This window comes from Vombatus ursinus, unplaced genomic scaffold, assembly GCF_900497805.2.
Source record: "Vombatus ursinus unplaced genomic scaffold, bare-nosed wombat genome assembly UNPS02014779.1, whole genome shotgun sequence".
Lineage (NCBI taxonomy): Eukaryota > Metazoa > Chordata > Mammalia > Diprotodontia > Vombatidae > Vombatus > Vombatus ursinus.
In genome coordinates, this window is record NW_020954557.1 from 52,342,563 (window position 1) to 52,358,738 (window position 16,176).

Sequence of the window (16,176 nt, forward strand, 5' to 3'; positions counted from 1 at the left end):
TCACTCAGCAACCTTCATCGAAATTCTCCATATCTGTTTATAGCACCAGGAAAGGTCCTTATTGTAATATATTTGCCTCCTTTCTCAAGGGGTTCAGGATCTGACTCAGTCTTCCTATTGCCTCCCCTGCCTTCATACCTGGGGACTTCAGTAAAAATGTTGATATCTCCTTCAATAATCTGGCCTGCCAGTTATTCAACACTTGAACTCCCACGACCTACATCTTCAGTTCCACCTCAATTGCTCCTAAGAGTGGCCACAGCTTAGATTTCATTGCCACCTAGAACTATGCCAACCCTATGATTGTGAACTCTGATGTTCATTTCTGTGATCAAAAGTATCCTGGTTTTCCCTGTCCCCTCTGCCTCATTCCTTCCAAACCCCTGTCCTCATTGCAATATTCATTTCCTCCATCCCTTTGTATCTTACCAAAGCATCCCTTCACTTTCTTCCTTTCACATTCTCAATCCATTATTTAATCCGTTTGCATCTACACTGTTCTTTGACCTTGGATCTTTGCTCTAATCACTTACTCTGATGATACTTTTGTCATACTTTCCCAATTCTCAGTCCTGGGTTACCCGCATCACCCACCTTTCTGCTCCTACTCCAGTACTGTTTAATGTCACCAAAGGAAGTCATACAACAGTTTTAATGGTTCTATGACAAATTAATATTTTTTAATGTCAGGTGGCTCTTGCTACCATATAGGAATGCTTTTATTTTCCTTGGTCCTCCATTATGTTACAGGTCTCAGCTGTTCCAAACATTTTTCTTCTCTTCTCAAGTTTCCAAGAATACCCTCAGCAGAATACCTTGTCTCCTACTTCACCAAGAAAATCAAGGGCATCAAGCATTCTCACTTCTATCTTACTCAGCACTTCAAAAGTTCTCCACACTGGCCCCATTCTCTCCTCCTTTCTTAAGGTCTCTGAAGAAGAGGAGGCCCTTCTACTCATCAAGACCAAGCTTTTTTCTTGTGCTTTTGATCTCACGTCTTCCTTCTACTTTGGGTGCTTGCTCCTTCCATCCTTCCGTCTCACTCCTCCATCTTTAATCTTTCCTTGTTTACTGGATCCATCCCCTGTGAATATAACCAAGTCTCTCCACAACTTAAAAACAAAAACAAAAGAAAAATCGTTCACTTCACTGCCATTCTGGCAAAGTCGTTTATATTCATGGCCCCTACTTCCTTGCCGCTCAGTCCATCCTCAACACTGGGCAATCTTGTTTCTGACTCCACCACCTGACTGAAATAACTCTATGCTAAGTTACTAATGATCTCTTAACTGAGATCTTCTGGCCTTCTCTTTCCTGTCTGCTCTGCAGCATCACACATCGCTGACCTCTTTGTGGATATTCTTTCCTGAGTCAGTGTTTGTGACCATGCTCTGTTGCTCCTCCTCCTCCTCCTCCTCCCTATGTGACTGCTCCATGGATCATCATCCACCCCTGGGTCTTTATCCATTTCCTCTCCCTTCCAGTGGGATATCCTTCTAGTCTCTATCCAAGGCCCTCCTGTCTTCTCTTTCTTCACTCTCTCCCTTGGTGATCTTATCTGCTCCTGTGGGTTCATTTCTATGCAGATGTCTCCCAAACCTCCATTTTTAAAAAACAGCGTCACTCAGGATCTCCAGTTCTGCTGCTCCAGCTGCACACTGCACATCTCCGTGTAGCTGTCCTACTGGAATCTCAAACTCTGATAGGACTGAGACATTATCTCCCCCTTTAGTCACTGCTCCTTCCAGCTTCCCTCTTCGAGTGACCAAAGTTCACAACCTTGGTGCTATCCTTGATTCTTCCCTCTCTCACTTCTTATATCCAATCAACTGTCAAGCTTTGTTCATTGTACCTCCACATCTCTCACATCTAATTACTCCCCCCGATTCAGGATCCTATAATTTCCTCTGGACTGATGGCCAAAACATAACTTATTATCTATTCTCCCAAACCCATACCTTTTTTAAACTTCTATTGTCAGGCCAAAGTTACCATCATCCTTCCATTCACCCAGATTCACAGCTAGATGTCATCCTCAATGCCTAACTCTCCCTTATCCTAAATATATAGTCTGTTGTCAAATCTTATTGTTTCTATTGCCACAACCTCTCTTGCATAAATCACCTTATCTCCACCCACACAGCAACCTAGCTCAGGCCACTATCATCTCTCACCTGGAAGGATGTAATGTCCTCCTAATTTGTCTCCCTACTACAAGTGCCTCTCCATTCCAATCCATCTTCTACACAGGCAACAAGGCAACTTTCCTAAAATGCTGGTTTGACCAAATCAGCTCCTCCTTTTCTGCCTCAGTAAACTCCAGTAGCTCATTATTATCACTAGGATCTAATATAAAGTTATTTGTTTGGCATTTAAAGCTCTTAAAGGCCCAACTGTATTCTACTTTTAATGTATTGAAGCCAAAAGAGGAGTTGATGAACTTATGTTTGCTACAGGAATTTTAGCACAATCTGGAAATGATTATTGCCATATGCTCTATCCAGATAATCATCACTGGAAAGTTCAGAGTCTTATGAATATTTTAAAATTTGCTTACTCAATTTTCCCAAAATCCAGAAATGCTAAAAAATATTAAAATGTAAACGACAGAAGGTAAAATACAAATAATTCTGACTTTTAAGCCATTTTTTAAAAAACCTTCAGATATACTTTGTTTTAATATCTGGCTATATTTTCCAAATGTTTCATTTTATTAAAAGACAAATGTATATATATCCCTACTTTGTCAGGATCTATCTTCAATAACTTGATTAGCCAACTATTAAAAATATGTAAATTGCTATCTACCATTAAGTTAGTACCTAACTGTATTAGCTCTTTCGGGCCACTAAAGTATCATTTACAATTAAATAACAGCGATCTTTTTTTTTTTACTTTCAAAAATGTCAGGAGGATTAGTTTAATATTGAATCATATGTAAGTGACCTATAGGAGACTACCAAAGTACTTGAGTTATTCCTAAAGAATAATTTACATGCTAAAAACACTTGCTAAATATGCAATTTACTAGTTTCATCCAACTAACCATTTCCCAACTCAGTATGGTGAACTTATAGTCTTAAAATCAAATCAACCAAATATCTAGTCATAGGAGAGAGGCAACAATTATTTCTAGATTGAGCTGAAATTCCTTTATTACACTTCAATTCCCCATCTCCTCTTCTGGCTTGAGGTTCTCTTCCCAGTTCACTTTCAAATAAGAGCCACCACATCCTGCAGAAAATAACAATAGTAACCTACATTTTGACAGAAAAAAAGGGAACTTGAAATAGATCTTACCATCAGAACTTGAAACCCATTGTCTTGAAGATAAAATATGCACAAGAGCGGTGTTTATAAATGTTAATTCAACAAAATTCAGAAAAGAAAAATCTGACCAAATTCTATCCAACATAAAAACCACAGAGATCTGAAGACAACTCCAAGGATATAATTAATTGAATGACTTCCCCTCTCCCTCCTCCACTAATGTTAGCAGGTCCATAAACTCAAGTCATCCTATTATAAATACAAAATAAAAAATATCATTTTATAAGATAGAAGAAAAATCCCACAGAAGTTCAAGAACTATGTGATTGATGATTCTTAACTATCTAGTTGTAGAAAATAAAGCTGTAGGGAGGGGTTATTAGTGAAGCTGAATTAATTATAAATTCAATCAATTTCAATCAATTAATAATAAAATTATATAAACATGAAAAAGATAATACATCATCTTTTGTCACCAGTAGATATGGGCAATTCATTTACCAGTCTGAATGATCGGAGTACAGAAAGTCCTTCCACATTTGCCAGGCCAAGCTCCATTAAACTAAGGCTGACAATAAAACCGTCAAAAATATTCCAGCCTTCTTGGAAATAATAATATGGATCCATGGCAATTATCTTGAGAAACATTTCTGCTGTGAAGATTCCAGTGAAAACCTAAGAGAAAAATATAAATTACTACATTAATATCACCGAAAACTTTTCAAAATTACAAAAACTCTGAAATTACAATAATGTAGTATATGCATTTTTAAAAGTAGCACAGTACCTATCTATTAATGTACATTTAATTATGTGAATTCAAATATGAACCTAAAAATCTAATTAGCAATTTGAAATATTCAAAGTTCATCAAGTGAAAAGTGAGATAAACAGAGTAGCTTAGTAAATAGAGTGCTGGGTACTGAGAGTTTGGAAGACCTGCATTCAAGACCTGTATTTGGTATACTGTCTGTGTAAGCAAGTCACCTGACCTCTCGGGGCCCCAGAAGAAAAGGTGCTGATTTCCATTGGTACAGAATTTTCCTCCACCAGTCTTCCTTCCTTCCTGGAATCCCACTACACTGATGAAATCACAGGGCAAAATTTAAAAATACAAACTATTAATTAATGCTACCACCATTTTGTCCTTTAATGGCTCAGCCAAATTTGCCTTTTTGCTGTTCCTCACACATAACATTCCATTATTATCTCTATGTCTTTGGACAGTCACCTCTTCCTTTAGAAATGGCTAGGTGGTATAGTGTATAGAGGTCTGGGCCTGGAGTTAGGAAGATCTGAGTTCAAATCCAGCCTTATATGCTTTCTAGCTTTGTGATCCTGGGGAGGTAATTTAACTTCTATTTGCCTCAGTTTCCTTAACTGTAAAATGGGAATAATAATACCACCTATCTTTCAGGGTTTTTGTAAGGATCAAATGAGATATTTGTAAAACATTTAGCACAGTGCCTGGCACACATTTAATATTTCCTTCCTTCCTTCCTTCCTTCCTTCCTTCCTTCCTTCCTTCCTTCCCTCCTTCCTTTCTCCCTCTCTCCCTCCCTCTTAAAATCTTTAGTTTGTTTCAAAGCTCAGCTCAAGTACCATCAAGCTCAAGTACATGAGAGGAAAAGGGAATAAGTATTTATATAGCCTACTATGTGCCAGGCACTATGATAAATGCTTTACAACTGTTATCTCATTTAATCCTTACAACAACCCTAGGAGGTAGGTGTTGTTATTATCCCCATTTAACAGTTGAGAAAACTGAGACAGAGGTTAAGTGACTTGCCTAAGGTTACATAACTAATAAGTCAAGGCCAGATTTGAACTCAGGTCTTCCCAACTCCAGACCCAGTGCTCTATTCACTGCATCACCAACTGCCTCTTGAGGTCATTCCTGTTCCCCCCAGAAACAAGTGTTTTTCCCCAACCCCCATTACCTTGCATTTATTTTGTATATACGTTATATATGTGTTGTCTCTAACAATGCTAAGTTCCTTGAGGGCAGATTATTCATTCTTGTCTTTGTCCACTCCAACCCCTAGCACAGTGCCTGATACCCAGTAGGCGCTTAATAAATGATTTTCATTGATTGATTGATTCATTCATCGAGGAAGATGACACTGATAATTCACCTGCTTTGTCTCCTCTACTCATAGAGGGCAAGACACAGTTTGATTGTATGTATATGACCTTTAGATTTTTTATTCTTTTATTACCAGAAAGACCAAGACACCTTTTCAGACTGAGCCAACTTAACCCCCATCAGAAGGTTCACATTTCATCCCCAAACTGTAACAGACTGGACACAAAATCTGTTTAATATTTAGTTGATGAGAAGTCTTTTTTTCATCCAGGTTAATGGAATATACCTTGGTAAATGCCACTTAACCATTATAGAAAGTACTCAATACTCCATAATATTTGAGATCTCATCACCGTGATATTCCCTCCTATAATGTAGATTCATCTTGTGTTACTGTCATCCATTTCCTTCCATAAGTTCACCACAAGTGGTCTAGTCAAAGTATTCAAGATTTTCCTCATATTTTCTTGACATTGTGAAGATACCAATGGAGTAATGAGCTATTCATCAGTTATCTAACTAACTACAAAAGTATAAGCCCCGTAGATGGTTTATCCAATTGCATATCTGAACAATGGACAGTTTTCCCTTCACTGTTCCTAGATAAACTGTTGGGCCAAACTCTTTTGAGTGATCATGAATCTTATTTAGGAGGCAATCCAGTGTTCCACATGCTCTCAATACAATGTCATCTGTCAACAAGAACAACTGAAGGACCTTAGCATCAGTAAGCATTTTCTCTGCAATTAAGATTCTGCACTGGATCTCCTCCATGGCATATCTTGTTAAGCATATATCTCCCTATTTGATATCAGCAATCAGAGGACCCGTCAAATTAGGTTATCCTTCTTATTATTTCTTTTAAAGAATCTTGTTCATTTTTGGCATATGTATGAGAAACATTTTGTTGGACAGCCACTAAAGTAGCTATGGCTCTACTAAATCAAATGATAGTTATAATCAACAAACAATAAATACAATGAAATCTTGTGTTCTCTATATCTTTTGATCAAGTATGCCCTAGTAAAAGATGTAGTCTATTATCAAATATCACTTGTGAAGCCTGCCTATATTCCCTTCTAATAACTTCATTACAGATACCATCAATGCATATATAGCTTATTTTCAAGTATTTTATATAGACAGAAAAGGAGGCACATGGGTAGGTCATTGTTAATGTTCTACTGGTCACCTTTTGGAGGCAGTAACAAGTCATTAGATTTTTCTCATCTACACCCCCTTCAGTTATTTATAGAATAGATCTAAAAATACCTTCACAATTACGTGACCTCCAACACAGATCTCCTCTGGGTCACCTTGGTCTAATATAGTTGCTTTTCTCATTCTTATTCTTTTTAGCTGCCCCCCTCCATGAGCATATTCAGGACTTGGATGTTAGAGTCTGAGCATCGTAACTGATGGAATCCTAATAAAATTGCCCCCAGCCCCAATATTCTAATCTTGTATGTCAACAATAAATAATAGCATCATGGGCTCTTGGTTTCTTTCTCCTTATATCTGGTCCCTGCATATTAAATTTGTCTGTCAGATTTGTGTCTTCCACAGTATATGCCATTCACCCACAATTGGTAGTCCATAACCATCCATCATGTCCTGGATGTGGCCTATGCTCAGTTCCAGTCAACCTCCTCTCCAGGATCCATTGAGACAGGGACAGCTCTATACCCCTTTTCAGCCTGAAGAAGCTACAGAAGCTGAGACCTTCATCCCTTTTCCCAAATGAATCTGGGTCCCAGCTGTTTGTGGGGGAATGATGGAATCCTAATAAAGCTGCCCCCAGCCCCAATATTCAAACTTCCTTATGTGCCGTACTGAACAATAGGCATATCCTGATTTGACCACACAATCTGGCTTTAACCACACCTCAGGCTCCCAGACTCAATACAGCCACTGCCTCTAGCTAGCCACTCCCCCCAGATCCAATTCACATATTTGAACAGCTGTGTTCTTGTACTCAACCACAATTACATCATCCATTTAGCCCAAGACAGGACCACAATACCTAACTATCCATCTTGACCAGAGAGGACCACAATAGCTAGCCAATCAAAAAGCAGCACAACCAGGATATTTCATCACTGAACAATAGAAGGGACCGTTTCCCATTACCTAATCCCTTAACAAACCCATCCTGCCTTTTAATTTTATAATTTCTGTTGTATAATCAGCATCATTACACTATAAATTTGCCTGTGTTGTATTACTAAGTTGCTGATTCCTCTTGCAACCAGCACCACTTCTGAAGGGCATCAATGAATGCCTGTACTTGGATTAGAGGTGGTCTGACTCTGAATTCTTTGAGATGGTGCCACCATAACCCACCATGAAACTGCAACAGTAGCTCTACTATCTTTGATTTGTAATGGAATTAGTTATAAGAATCTTTGCAGATCTTTTCCCATTTTCAGTCTGGTTGTTTTCTTCTTTCCAGTGTCATCCTCAAATGCCCTTGGGATTACTTTGCTTAATTGAGTTATCCATTAAAACCCTTGTAAACTTCACTGCTTCTCTCTGTTTTGTGAGATACTTCTCATACACTTCTACCATCATCCTCTATAAGATTTTAAGAGGTCAAGTATATAGTCTTAGTGTTGTTCTTGGCTGCCATATCTCTTTTCTTAGCTGGTAAGTCAAGTATCTGACGACTAGGGTAGTTTTCAGGCTATTTTGGTTTCTTTATTGTGGCAATTAATTTATATAGGTTAAATTTTTCTACAAAACGGTTAAAGTTTGTATAGATTACCTTTTCTCTCTGGACTTTTTTATTTGTTTAAATAGGTCAGGTTGGAGTATTTTAACTGGATATATCTTTCCCCTTCATTTTTATTCATTTCCCTAGTTTCTTATTAATTTTTATCTTTGCTCTGATGAGTCAGTAGTCTGACTTTACATCCAATTCAGTAATAACTCATGCCTTAGTCATTTCTAGTCTGTTAAAATATAATCAGTCTGACTTTTTTGATGCTTGTCATGTTCAACATCTCCCATTTTTTTTTGAAGAAACTATAGGATATAGGCAAACAAAACCAGACATCAAAAAGAAATTGAAACTCAATGAAAGAGTGGCTGACAGACAGATTCTCCTTGGAGAGGTTTTTTTTAATATAGTATATAAGCCTTTGACTTCTATTATTCCTTATTCCTGAACCCTATTTTCCAACATAATTTTGCTATTAATTATGTATGTACTGATATCATGAAAGTATATATTGATTCAATTTGGAAGGCATTGCTAAAGAATCTTTCTACCTTACCATCTTCTATAACAGCTATTGGTACATAGGCTACAATTAGTTTCATAGTGTTGGGGTTTTTTTGTTTGTTTGGTTTTTGTTTTTGTTTTTGCAAATACTTATCAAGTAAATTGTAATATGAGATGACCAAATATGTGGGAAAATGATATTTCTTTGGATACATGATAAAACCAACTCCTGCGTTTACCTCTCCAAGGAGAATCTGTCTTTCAGCCACTCTTTCATTGAGTTTCAATTTCTTTTTGATGTCTGGTTTTGTTTTAGAACAAGAAAACTGGGATTAATATGATTTGTTTCTTCCAGTAGAATGCCCATTCATTGGTCACTGGATAAGTTTATTATATTTAGTGTACTAACAACTAAGTTAATGTTTACAGGCAGGCTAATAACTATGTTTCTTATCACCCTTACCCCCTTTTGCAGTGCTCTGCCACTATTACTACAGTAGAAGGTGACTACACAGGACTAAGGGCCCTTTTGTATTTTTCTTTATTTCATGGGTTACTATGGTCAAAGAACTCATCTCCAAGTGGCCAGTCTAAAAGTGATGAGCCTATCCATACTGAGCAAGGTTATTCCCTGGAAAGCAGACATATTCTGTTGCCAATGACATACCCAAAGCCACTTCAACATAATAGAAACTTCCAGTTCTTCATTCCACAGGTATAGCCTTCAAGAACTAAAAGTTCCCTTTCTGCTATAATGAAGCATTAAAGTAGAACTTTGGGGGAAGTAGAGAATCTCTGCGAAGAAGTACCTCTTGCACGTGGAGTGATTGAGACTATGCACAGGTAACCTTAATACTCTGTAAAAACCAAATCTAATGATCCATAATTCCTCAAAAAGTGGGAGGTTCTACAAGCTGTGATGCCTTTAAACTTATAAAGGTTAAGATTGTTGGGCTAGACATAGTACCTGCTGGTTTGCTTCTTTCCAAAATAATCAAGAAACCTACTGAAAATTCTGAACTCTATAGTAATAGAGAGGGGTACCTTGTAGGTGCCCCAACTCTCATCTAATTTCTCTTTGAAAGACATTTTCTGTTGTGTTTTGAAATCAATAACAAGATTTAACTTCTGCCACAAGATTATTCCATCTTCATCAATCTCTAATTCAGTGAAAAAGAAGAGAGACACCAGGGAGAACTGTTACAGACTACAAGTAGCTAAAGGAAAGAAGGTGGAGAGCTCTACTTTAACTCTATTGTAACTTAATTAGGATTAGTTTGAATACCCTTGATAAACCAAATCAGTAAGCTGCCATTGTCTTAAAGCCAGTCCTAAATCCAATTAATCACAATGGGGATAAAAAGGCAAAGATAATGGAGAAAGTACTCTCAAATCCTTTAATATAGTATTTGCCAGAGGAGTCATGGGAAAGTAGCTGGAGTAATAGTCTGGGGCTTGCTTCTCTGCTCCTATACTTTACTAAACCTTAAAGCTAGATGCAAACTTAGAAATTCAGACCTGTCCTAGACTCTGGAATCTCCTATTTCCAGGTAGGAGAATATAAAGAGCTCCATCAGTAACTCACTGACTCTGGACTTGCAACTGTTCCTACTCTGAATTTGATGCTTTAGTCCTTTAGTAAATGGGTTTCTCCCTTGGACCTCAACTCCCCTTTGACTAAATCCCCACTTTGTCCCCTCAGTTCCTCTGTTACTGAATCTCTGCTTAATACTTCAGTTCTCATCAATCATAGGAAATCAAAAGACTTTGAAGAAGGGACTTTAGAGATGGGTCTAGATAAACTACTTCATTTTAAAGAAACAGGAAAGCGAAACCCAGAAACGTAACTTGTCTAAAGTCACACCACGAGTAAGTAGCAGCTCCAGAATGAAGACCCAACTCCTCTTACTCCAGATCTAATGTTCTTTCTGTTAAGCCATGAGGCCTTGTCTTTCCATTTTCCTAACATTTAGATTTCCTTCCTTTGAACCCCAGTTTTATAGTCGAAGCCACCACTATATCTATTTTCATTCTTCCAGGTTCATAATGTCAATATTATCCCCGACTTCCTCACCCCAAATATCTAATCAGTTGCTAATTTTTGTTGTTTCTGTTTTGACATCTCTTATATTGACCCCTTCTCTTTAACTCACACAGTAACTATCCTGGAATGGACCCTCATCACCTTCCACCATGATTATTGCAACAGTCTCCTCATTGTTCTCCCTGCCCCAAGGCTCTAACTATTCCAGTCCATCCAAACACATGGTAGTCAAAACAATTTTCCTTAAGGCATTTTTTTTTTGATAGTAATGTGTGTGCCTCCCCTTCACAACCCTCTCAAGTGGCTGCCTATTGCTTTGAGAATAAAATAAACTCTCCTGTTTAGTTTTTAAAACCCTACCTAATCTGGCCTCAATCTCTCTTTCCAGCCGCTCTGAACTTTACACCTCCTTCACTACTCTGTGGTCCAGCCAAACTGGACATCTTGTTCCTCACACACAACACGTCATCTCCTATCTCTGGGCCTTTGAAATGGTCATCCCACTTACCTAGAATACACGCTCTTCTTTCCTCTGGCTTATAACCCTCTTAATTTAAGGTGTATCATAGGTACCATTTTCTGCATAAAACCTCTCCTGATTCCCCCAAATGTTAATACCTTCCCTCCAAGTTTGTGTGTATATATATTTTTTAAATTTATATTTGTGCGGTACATATTCTATACGTAATTGTCTCTCTTTCATTAGAATGTAAACTTATTGTTTGTTTTTGCTTTTTTGGTGAGGTAATTGGGGGGTTTAAGTGACTTGCCCAAGGTCACACAGCAGTGAGTGTGATGTGTCTGAGGCCAGATTTGAACTCAGGTCTTCCTGACTCCAAGGCCGTTGCTCTATCCACCGCATCACCTAGCTGCCCAATGTAAATTTATTGTGATCAAGGATTATTTTGTTCTTTATACTTGTATCCCCTGGGCCAAGCACAGGGCCTGGCACATAGTAGACTTTATATAATACTGGTATGTTATGCCAGGATTACCTGAAAGGGTAGGTAACCTATTCTTTGGCCAGATGACTATTGATTGTAGTAGTCCATGGTACTTGCCTTTTTTCTTTTTTTCTTTTCTTTCACTTATTCCACTTCCTCCTATGTGTAACCAATTTTTTTAGAATGAAGGCCTGACCATGCCACTGTCTGGCTCAAGAATCTTCAATAGCTCACCATTGTTTTTAAGATAAAATGCACACCCCTCTGTGTGATACTTAAATACTTTACAATCTGCTCCAGCCTAAATTTCCATGCTGATTCTATATCATTCTCTGCACATACACTGTGGCAGCCAAACTGACCTATTCGCTGTGTCTCACACATAACATTTCATCTTAGGTTTCTGTGATTTTGCTCAGGTTTTCCCTCATATCAGAAATGCTCTTTCACCTCACCTTCACCTTCACCTTCACCTTCACCTTTGGAATCAATGGTTTCCTTCAAGAAATTCAAGTCCCACCTCCTTTAAGAGGCTTTTCCTGATCCCCTCGATAGGTAGGGTCCACTATGGCTTTATTTTTATTTTGTGTATAGATTCTGTATTTTTTTCTCTATGAGCATATTTGTATCCCACCAGAATGTAAGCTGCATTTTTCTATTTGTATCCCCAGTGCCTAGTATAGTGGTTGGCACATAGATTATTGAATGGCTGATTTACTGAACTGATTGTATGTGCATGAACTTCTGATGTTTTCAATACCAGCTAAGGAGATAGCTAGGTCGCTCAGTGGCTAGAGTGCTGGACCTGCAGTCTGGAATTAAATTTGAGTTTAAATCTACCCTCAGATGCTTACTAGCTGTGGGACCCCAGACCGCTGTCTGCCTCAGTTTCCCCATCTTTAAAATGGGGATAATCATATTACCTACCCCTCACCCCCAAGGTTGTTGTGAGGATAAAATGAGATAATATTTGCAAAGTACCTTACAAACTTTAAAGCACTATATAAATGCTACTTGTTATTATTGTAGTTATTATTAATATTGTTATCATTACGAGCTAGCATAAGCAACCCTTTTCTTTTTCATTTTCTACCTGCTTGAGTCACAGCCAATTTGACAGCAGAGTTTAGGCATCATCTCAGATGACTGTCTTAATTCCCTACAGAACAGTAATGCCTTTACTCTTGCTGATCAACAGTTCATTTGTGAGAGATGACTAAAGTTAGGTTCCACTTTGTGTCCATGAGACAGGGTAAACCAATGGGTCCTTGAAACCATGACTTGACTTCAGTAGTACTAGTCCCTAATCCTATGATTCCAAATCCTAAAATAAAGGAAGTGTGCTTTAGTGAAAGAGCATTAGATTACACATCAGAAGGCAAAACTGATTAGAACTGAGACCACACCACTTACTACTTGGGAAGCCTTGTACAAATCATTTAATCTCTCTGTGCTCCTAATCTGTAAAAGAGAGCTAGACTCCATTATGTCTAAGGAACTTTTTGGTTTTAAATCTATTTCTTTTCCAACTCTAAATGTGTTATCTTATTATCCTAATTGACTCATTCTCTCCCCAATGAATTGACAAGTTCTTTGACTGATTTAGCTGCTAGCTGCTTTGGAAACCATGTGGTTATAACCTAACATTCATGAATCAGACTATTTGAAGAAGTATAAGTTTGCTTGGTGGTATCATTTATAAAACACAGACACATCTATAAACCTTAGGATAAAGATGGTTTAAGATATGGTATTTACTTTGCTGATCCTAAGACAAAGTGTTATAATGTATTCTACAGATGTGGCAACCCATTTTATTGATATTAATAATATTTATTTTGCATCAAATATATTGATGAAATTACATACTTAAATATCTCTGAATAAAGCTACCACAATAACTGCAGTTACATCTTTATCTAAATATTAAATATCACATGGGTGTATGTATTGGAATATAAAATATATGCTAGTTTGTAGACTATATACTACATAGTTACATGGTTTCTACTAAGAGAAAAATAAGAAAACATTCATGATTAAGCATAGGATCCGAAGATGAATCAGGAAACAGTAAGTAAGCACCAGGCTCTTCTTAGCAAGATCAAATAACCAGTCTTGAATTATATCCTTAGGGAAATGTAAGAACTAGTGGATATGACTGCTGAGCCCCTATTAGTGATCTCTAAAAGGAGGCATAGAACTGGTAAAGAGATATCAGACTGGCAAAAGAAAAATATTGCACAGTGGATGAACTTTAACAGCAAAAAGTGTTAAGTTCTACACATGAATTCGAGAAATCAGCTCAAAAGCATAAGGCAGGGGGTGACATGGCTATTTAGCAGATTGTCTGAAAAAAGATATAGGGGTTTTAGTGGTCACAGAGCTCAACGTGAATCAAGAGAGTTATACAGCAGCCAAAAAATAATGCAATCTTAGGATGAATTAAGATAGGCATAATGTCCAGAATCAGAGAGGTGACAATCTCACTGTGCTCTATCCCAGTAATACAAGATCAAGAGTACTGTATTTGATTCTAGGGAACCAAATTTTCAGAAGGATTCTGAAAAACTTGAGATTGTGCCATCTAAGGATTATTGAGGTACTAGATATGTTTAGTCTGGAGAAGAGAAGACGTAAGGTTACATGATTATGTACCCAAATATTTGAAGGGCTGTCATTTGGAAAAGAAATTGGAATTGTTCTTTCCATCCAAGAGGGTGGACCTAGACAAGGAAGTTGCTGAGAGGCAGACTGAGGCTTGGTAAAAAGGAAAACTTTCTTTCAAGAGTTGTCCAAAAATAGAGTGGATTTCCTCAGAAGACAGTGGGTTTCCTGCTCACTAGAGATATTCAAGAAAAGGCTGGATTACCACTTAATGACTGTGTTGTAAAGGAAATTCTTGCTCAGGTAGGAGTTGGACTAGACAATTTCCATGATTTTTTATATCTTTTAGATTATGTGATTCAATGATTCATCAGGGGTGTATCTTTGTTACACTAAAATAATAATATAATAGATAGTTCACGTTTATATAGTGCTTACTATGTGCAAGGTACCATACCAATGGCTTTACAATCATTATAACATTTGATCTTTGCAGCAACCCTGGGAGGCAAGTGTTATTATGGTTCTAATTTTACAGATGAGGAAACGGAGGCAGACAACAGTTAAATAACTTGCCCAGGGTCATACAGCTAGTAAGTGTCTGAGGCTGGATTTGAACTTAGGTTTTTCTGACTCCAGGCTCCACCTACCTACACCTACAACATTTCGGTAATACCATATTTTCACTGTTTTATATCCTTTAATTGCTTTAATCTGATGAATTTTAAATATGGTAAACATGTATACTAAATATAATTTAACAAACTATGCAGCTATCCTGAGCAAGACCAGAGCAAGACTCGCCTGAGAGTCAACAAAATTCCATTTTCTCCCACCAAAGAAACCCCTAAAACCTTTCATTTTTAGTAAGACAAAAATGCAAATTATTGAAAGTTATTACACATACAAAAAGTTTTGTAGACCATAGAGTGCTATATAAATAAAAATAAATAAATTAAATTATTCATGACCACCACCATCACAACAGTAACAATAACAACCCATACATTATTCTTCATTAAAAAAATTAAAAGGAATTTACATAATCCTGGTATATTATGCCAGGATTAGCTGAAAGGGTAGGTAACCTATTATTTGGCCAGATGACTATTGATTGTAGTAGTCCATGATACTTGTCTTTCTTTCTTTTTCTTTTCTTTCACTCATTCCATTTCCTCCTATGTATAATCTACTTGTTAAAATTTTACCTGTGCTTCCATGCTCAACTTAAAAGCTATTTCCTCCATGAAGCCTCTTTGATCACTACAGCCAGCCATTCTCCCTCCCCTCTTTGACTTCTATCAATTTGTTTGTACCCTTCTCTCACAGAACTTATAACACTATTCTTCATTATAGTTATTTGCCTGTATCATCATCTTCTCTATGAAATCATACACTTCTTGAGAGCATAGGTCATAACTTATTCTTCTTTACTAAATGGACACAGAGCACCTAGCTCAGTGGCTTGTAAATAGTAAATTTCAATAAATATTTGTTGAAGAGATGAATGAATGAATCCAAATTTACCTGCATCGATATGTCCAGGAATAGCTCCTACATGAATTCTTCTCCAACTACTCCAATCCATACTTTCTTTGAACTTTTATTGCACTTACAGTCAAGTATCTGTCTTTTCAAGTAAGTTAGTTTTACCTTCACAGCTAGTACCATAAGCAAGGATAAATGTACAATGCCCTTTCCTTCTAAATAAAACGTGTTATTAGAATGATTTATTGATTCCATTGGCTTTAAACTTGAATACTGTTGGATTTGCATGTGCTAGAAAAAAGTAAGACAAAACTGGAATTTATCTGTATGATTTTCATTGAAGTACTTTAAGGACATGAGCATAAAACACATTTTTTTTTAATCACTAAGCTTTAGCCTAGAAATACAAATTTTCTAACTGGTTAGAAAAAAAGATTTAGTAATGTGTAAAGAAAGAAAATGATTATTTCAGAGACTAGGAATTTGATTTATGTTGTGGTGAAATTTTGTGACT

The 16,176-nt window shown here is 37.1% G+C and overlaps 1 protein-coding gene across 1 annotated transcript in view; it reads right to left on the bottom strand.

Moving 5' to 3' along the window:
- SCN2A (sodium voltage-gated channel alpha subunit 2) overlaps nucleotides 1-16,176 on the bottom strand; it is a 118,172-nt gene that overhangs the window by 56,138 nt on the left and 45,858 nt on the right. The window contains exon 15 of the mRNA XM_027865947.1: nucleotides 3,772-3,945. Within this exon, the coding sequence (XP_027721748.1) occupies nucleotides 3,772-3,945 (174 nt within the window). The remainder of the gene's footprint in view (nucleotides 1-3,771; nucleotides 3,946-16,176) is intronic.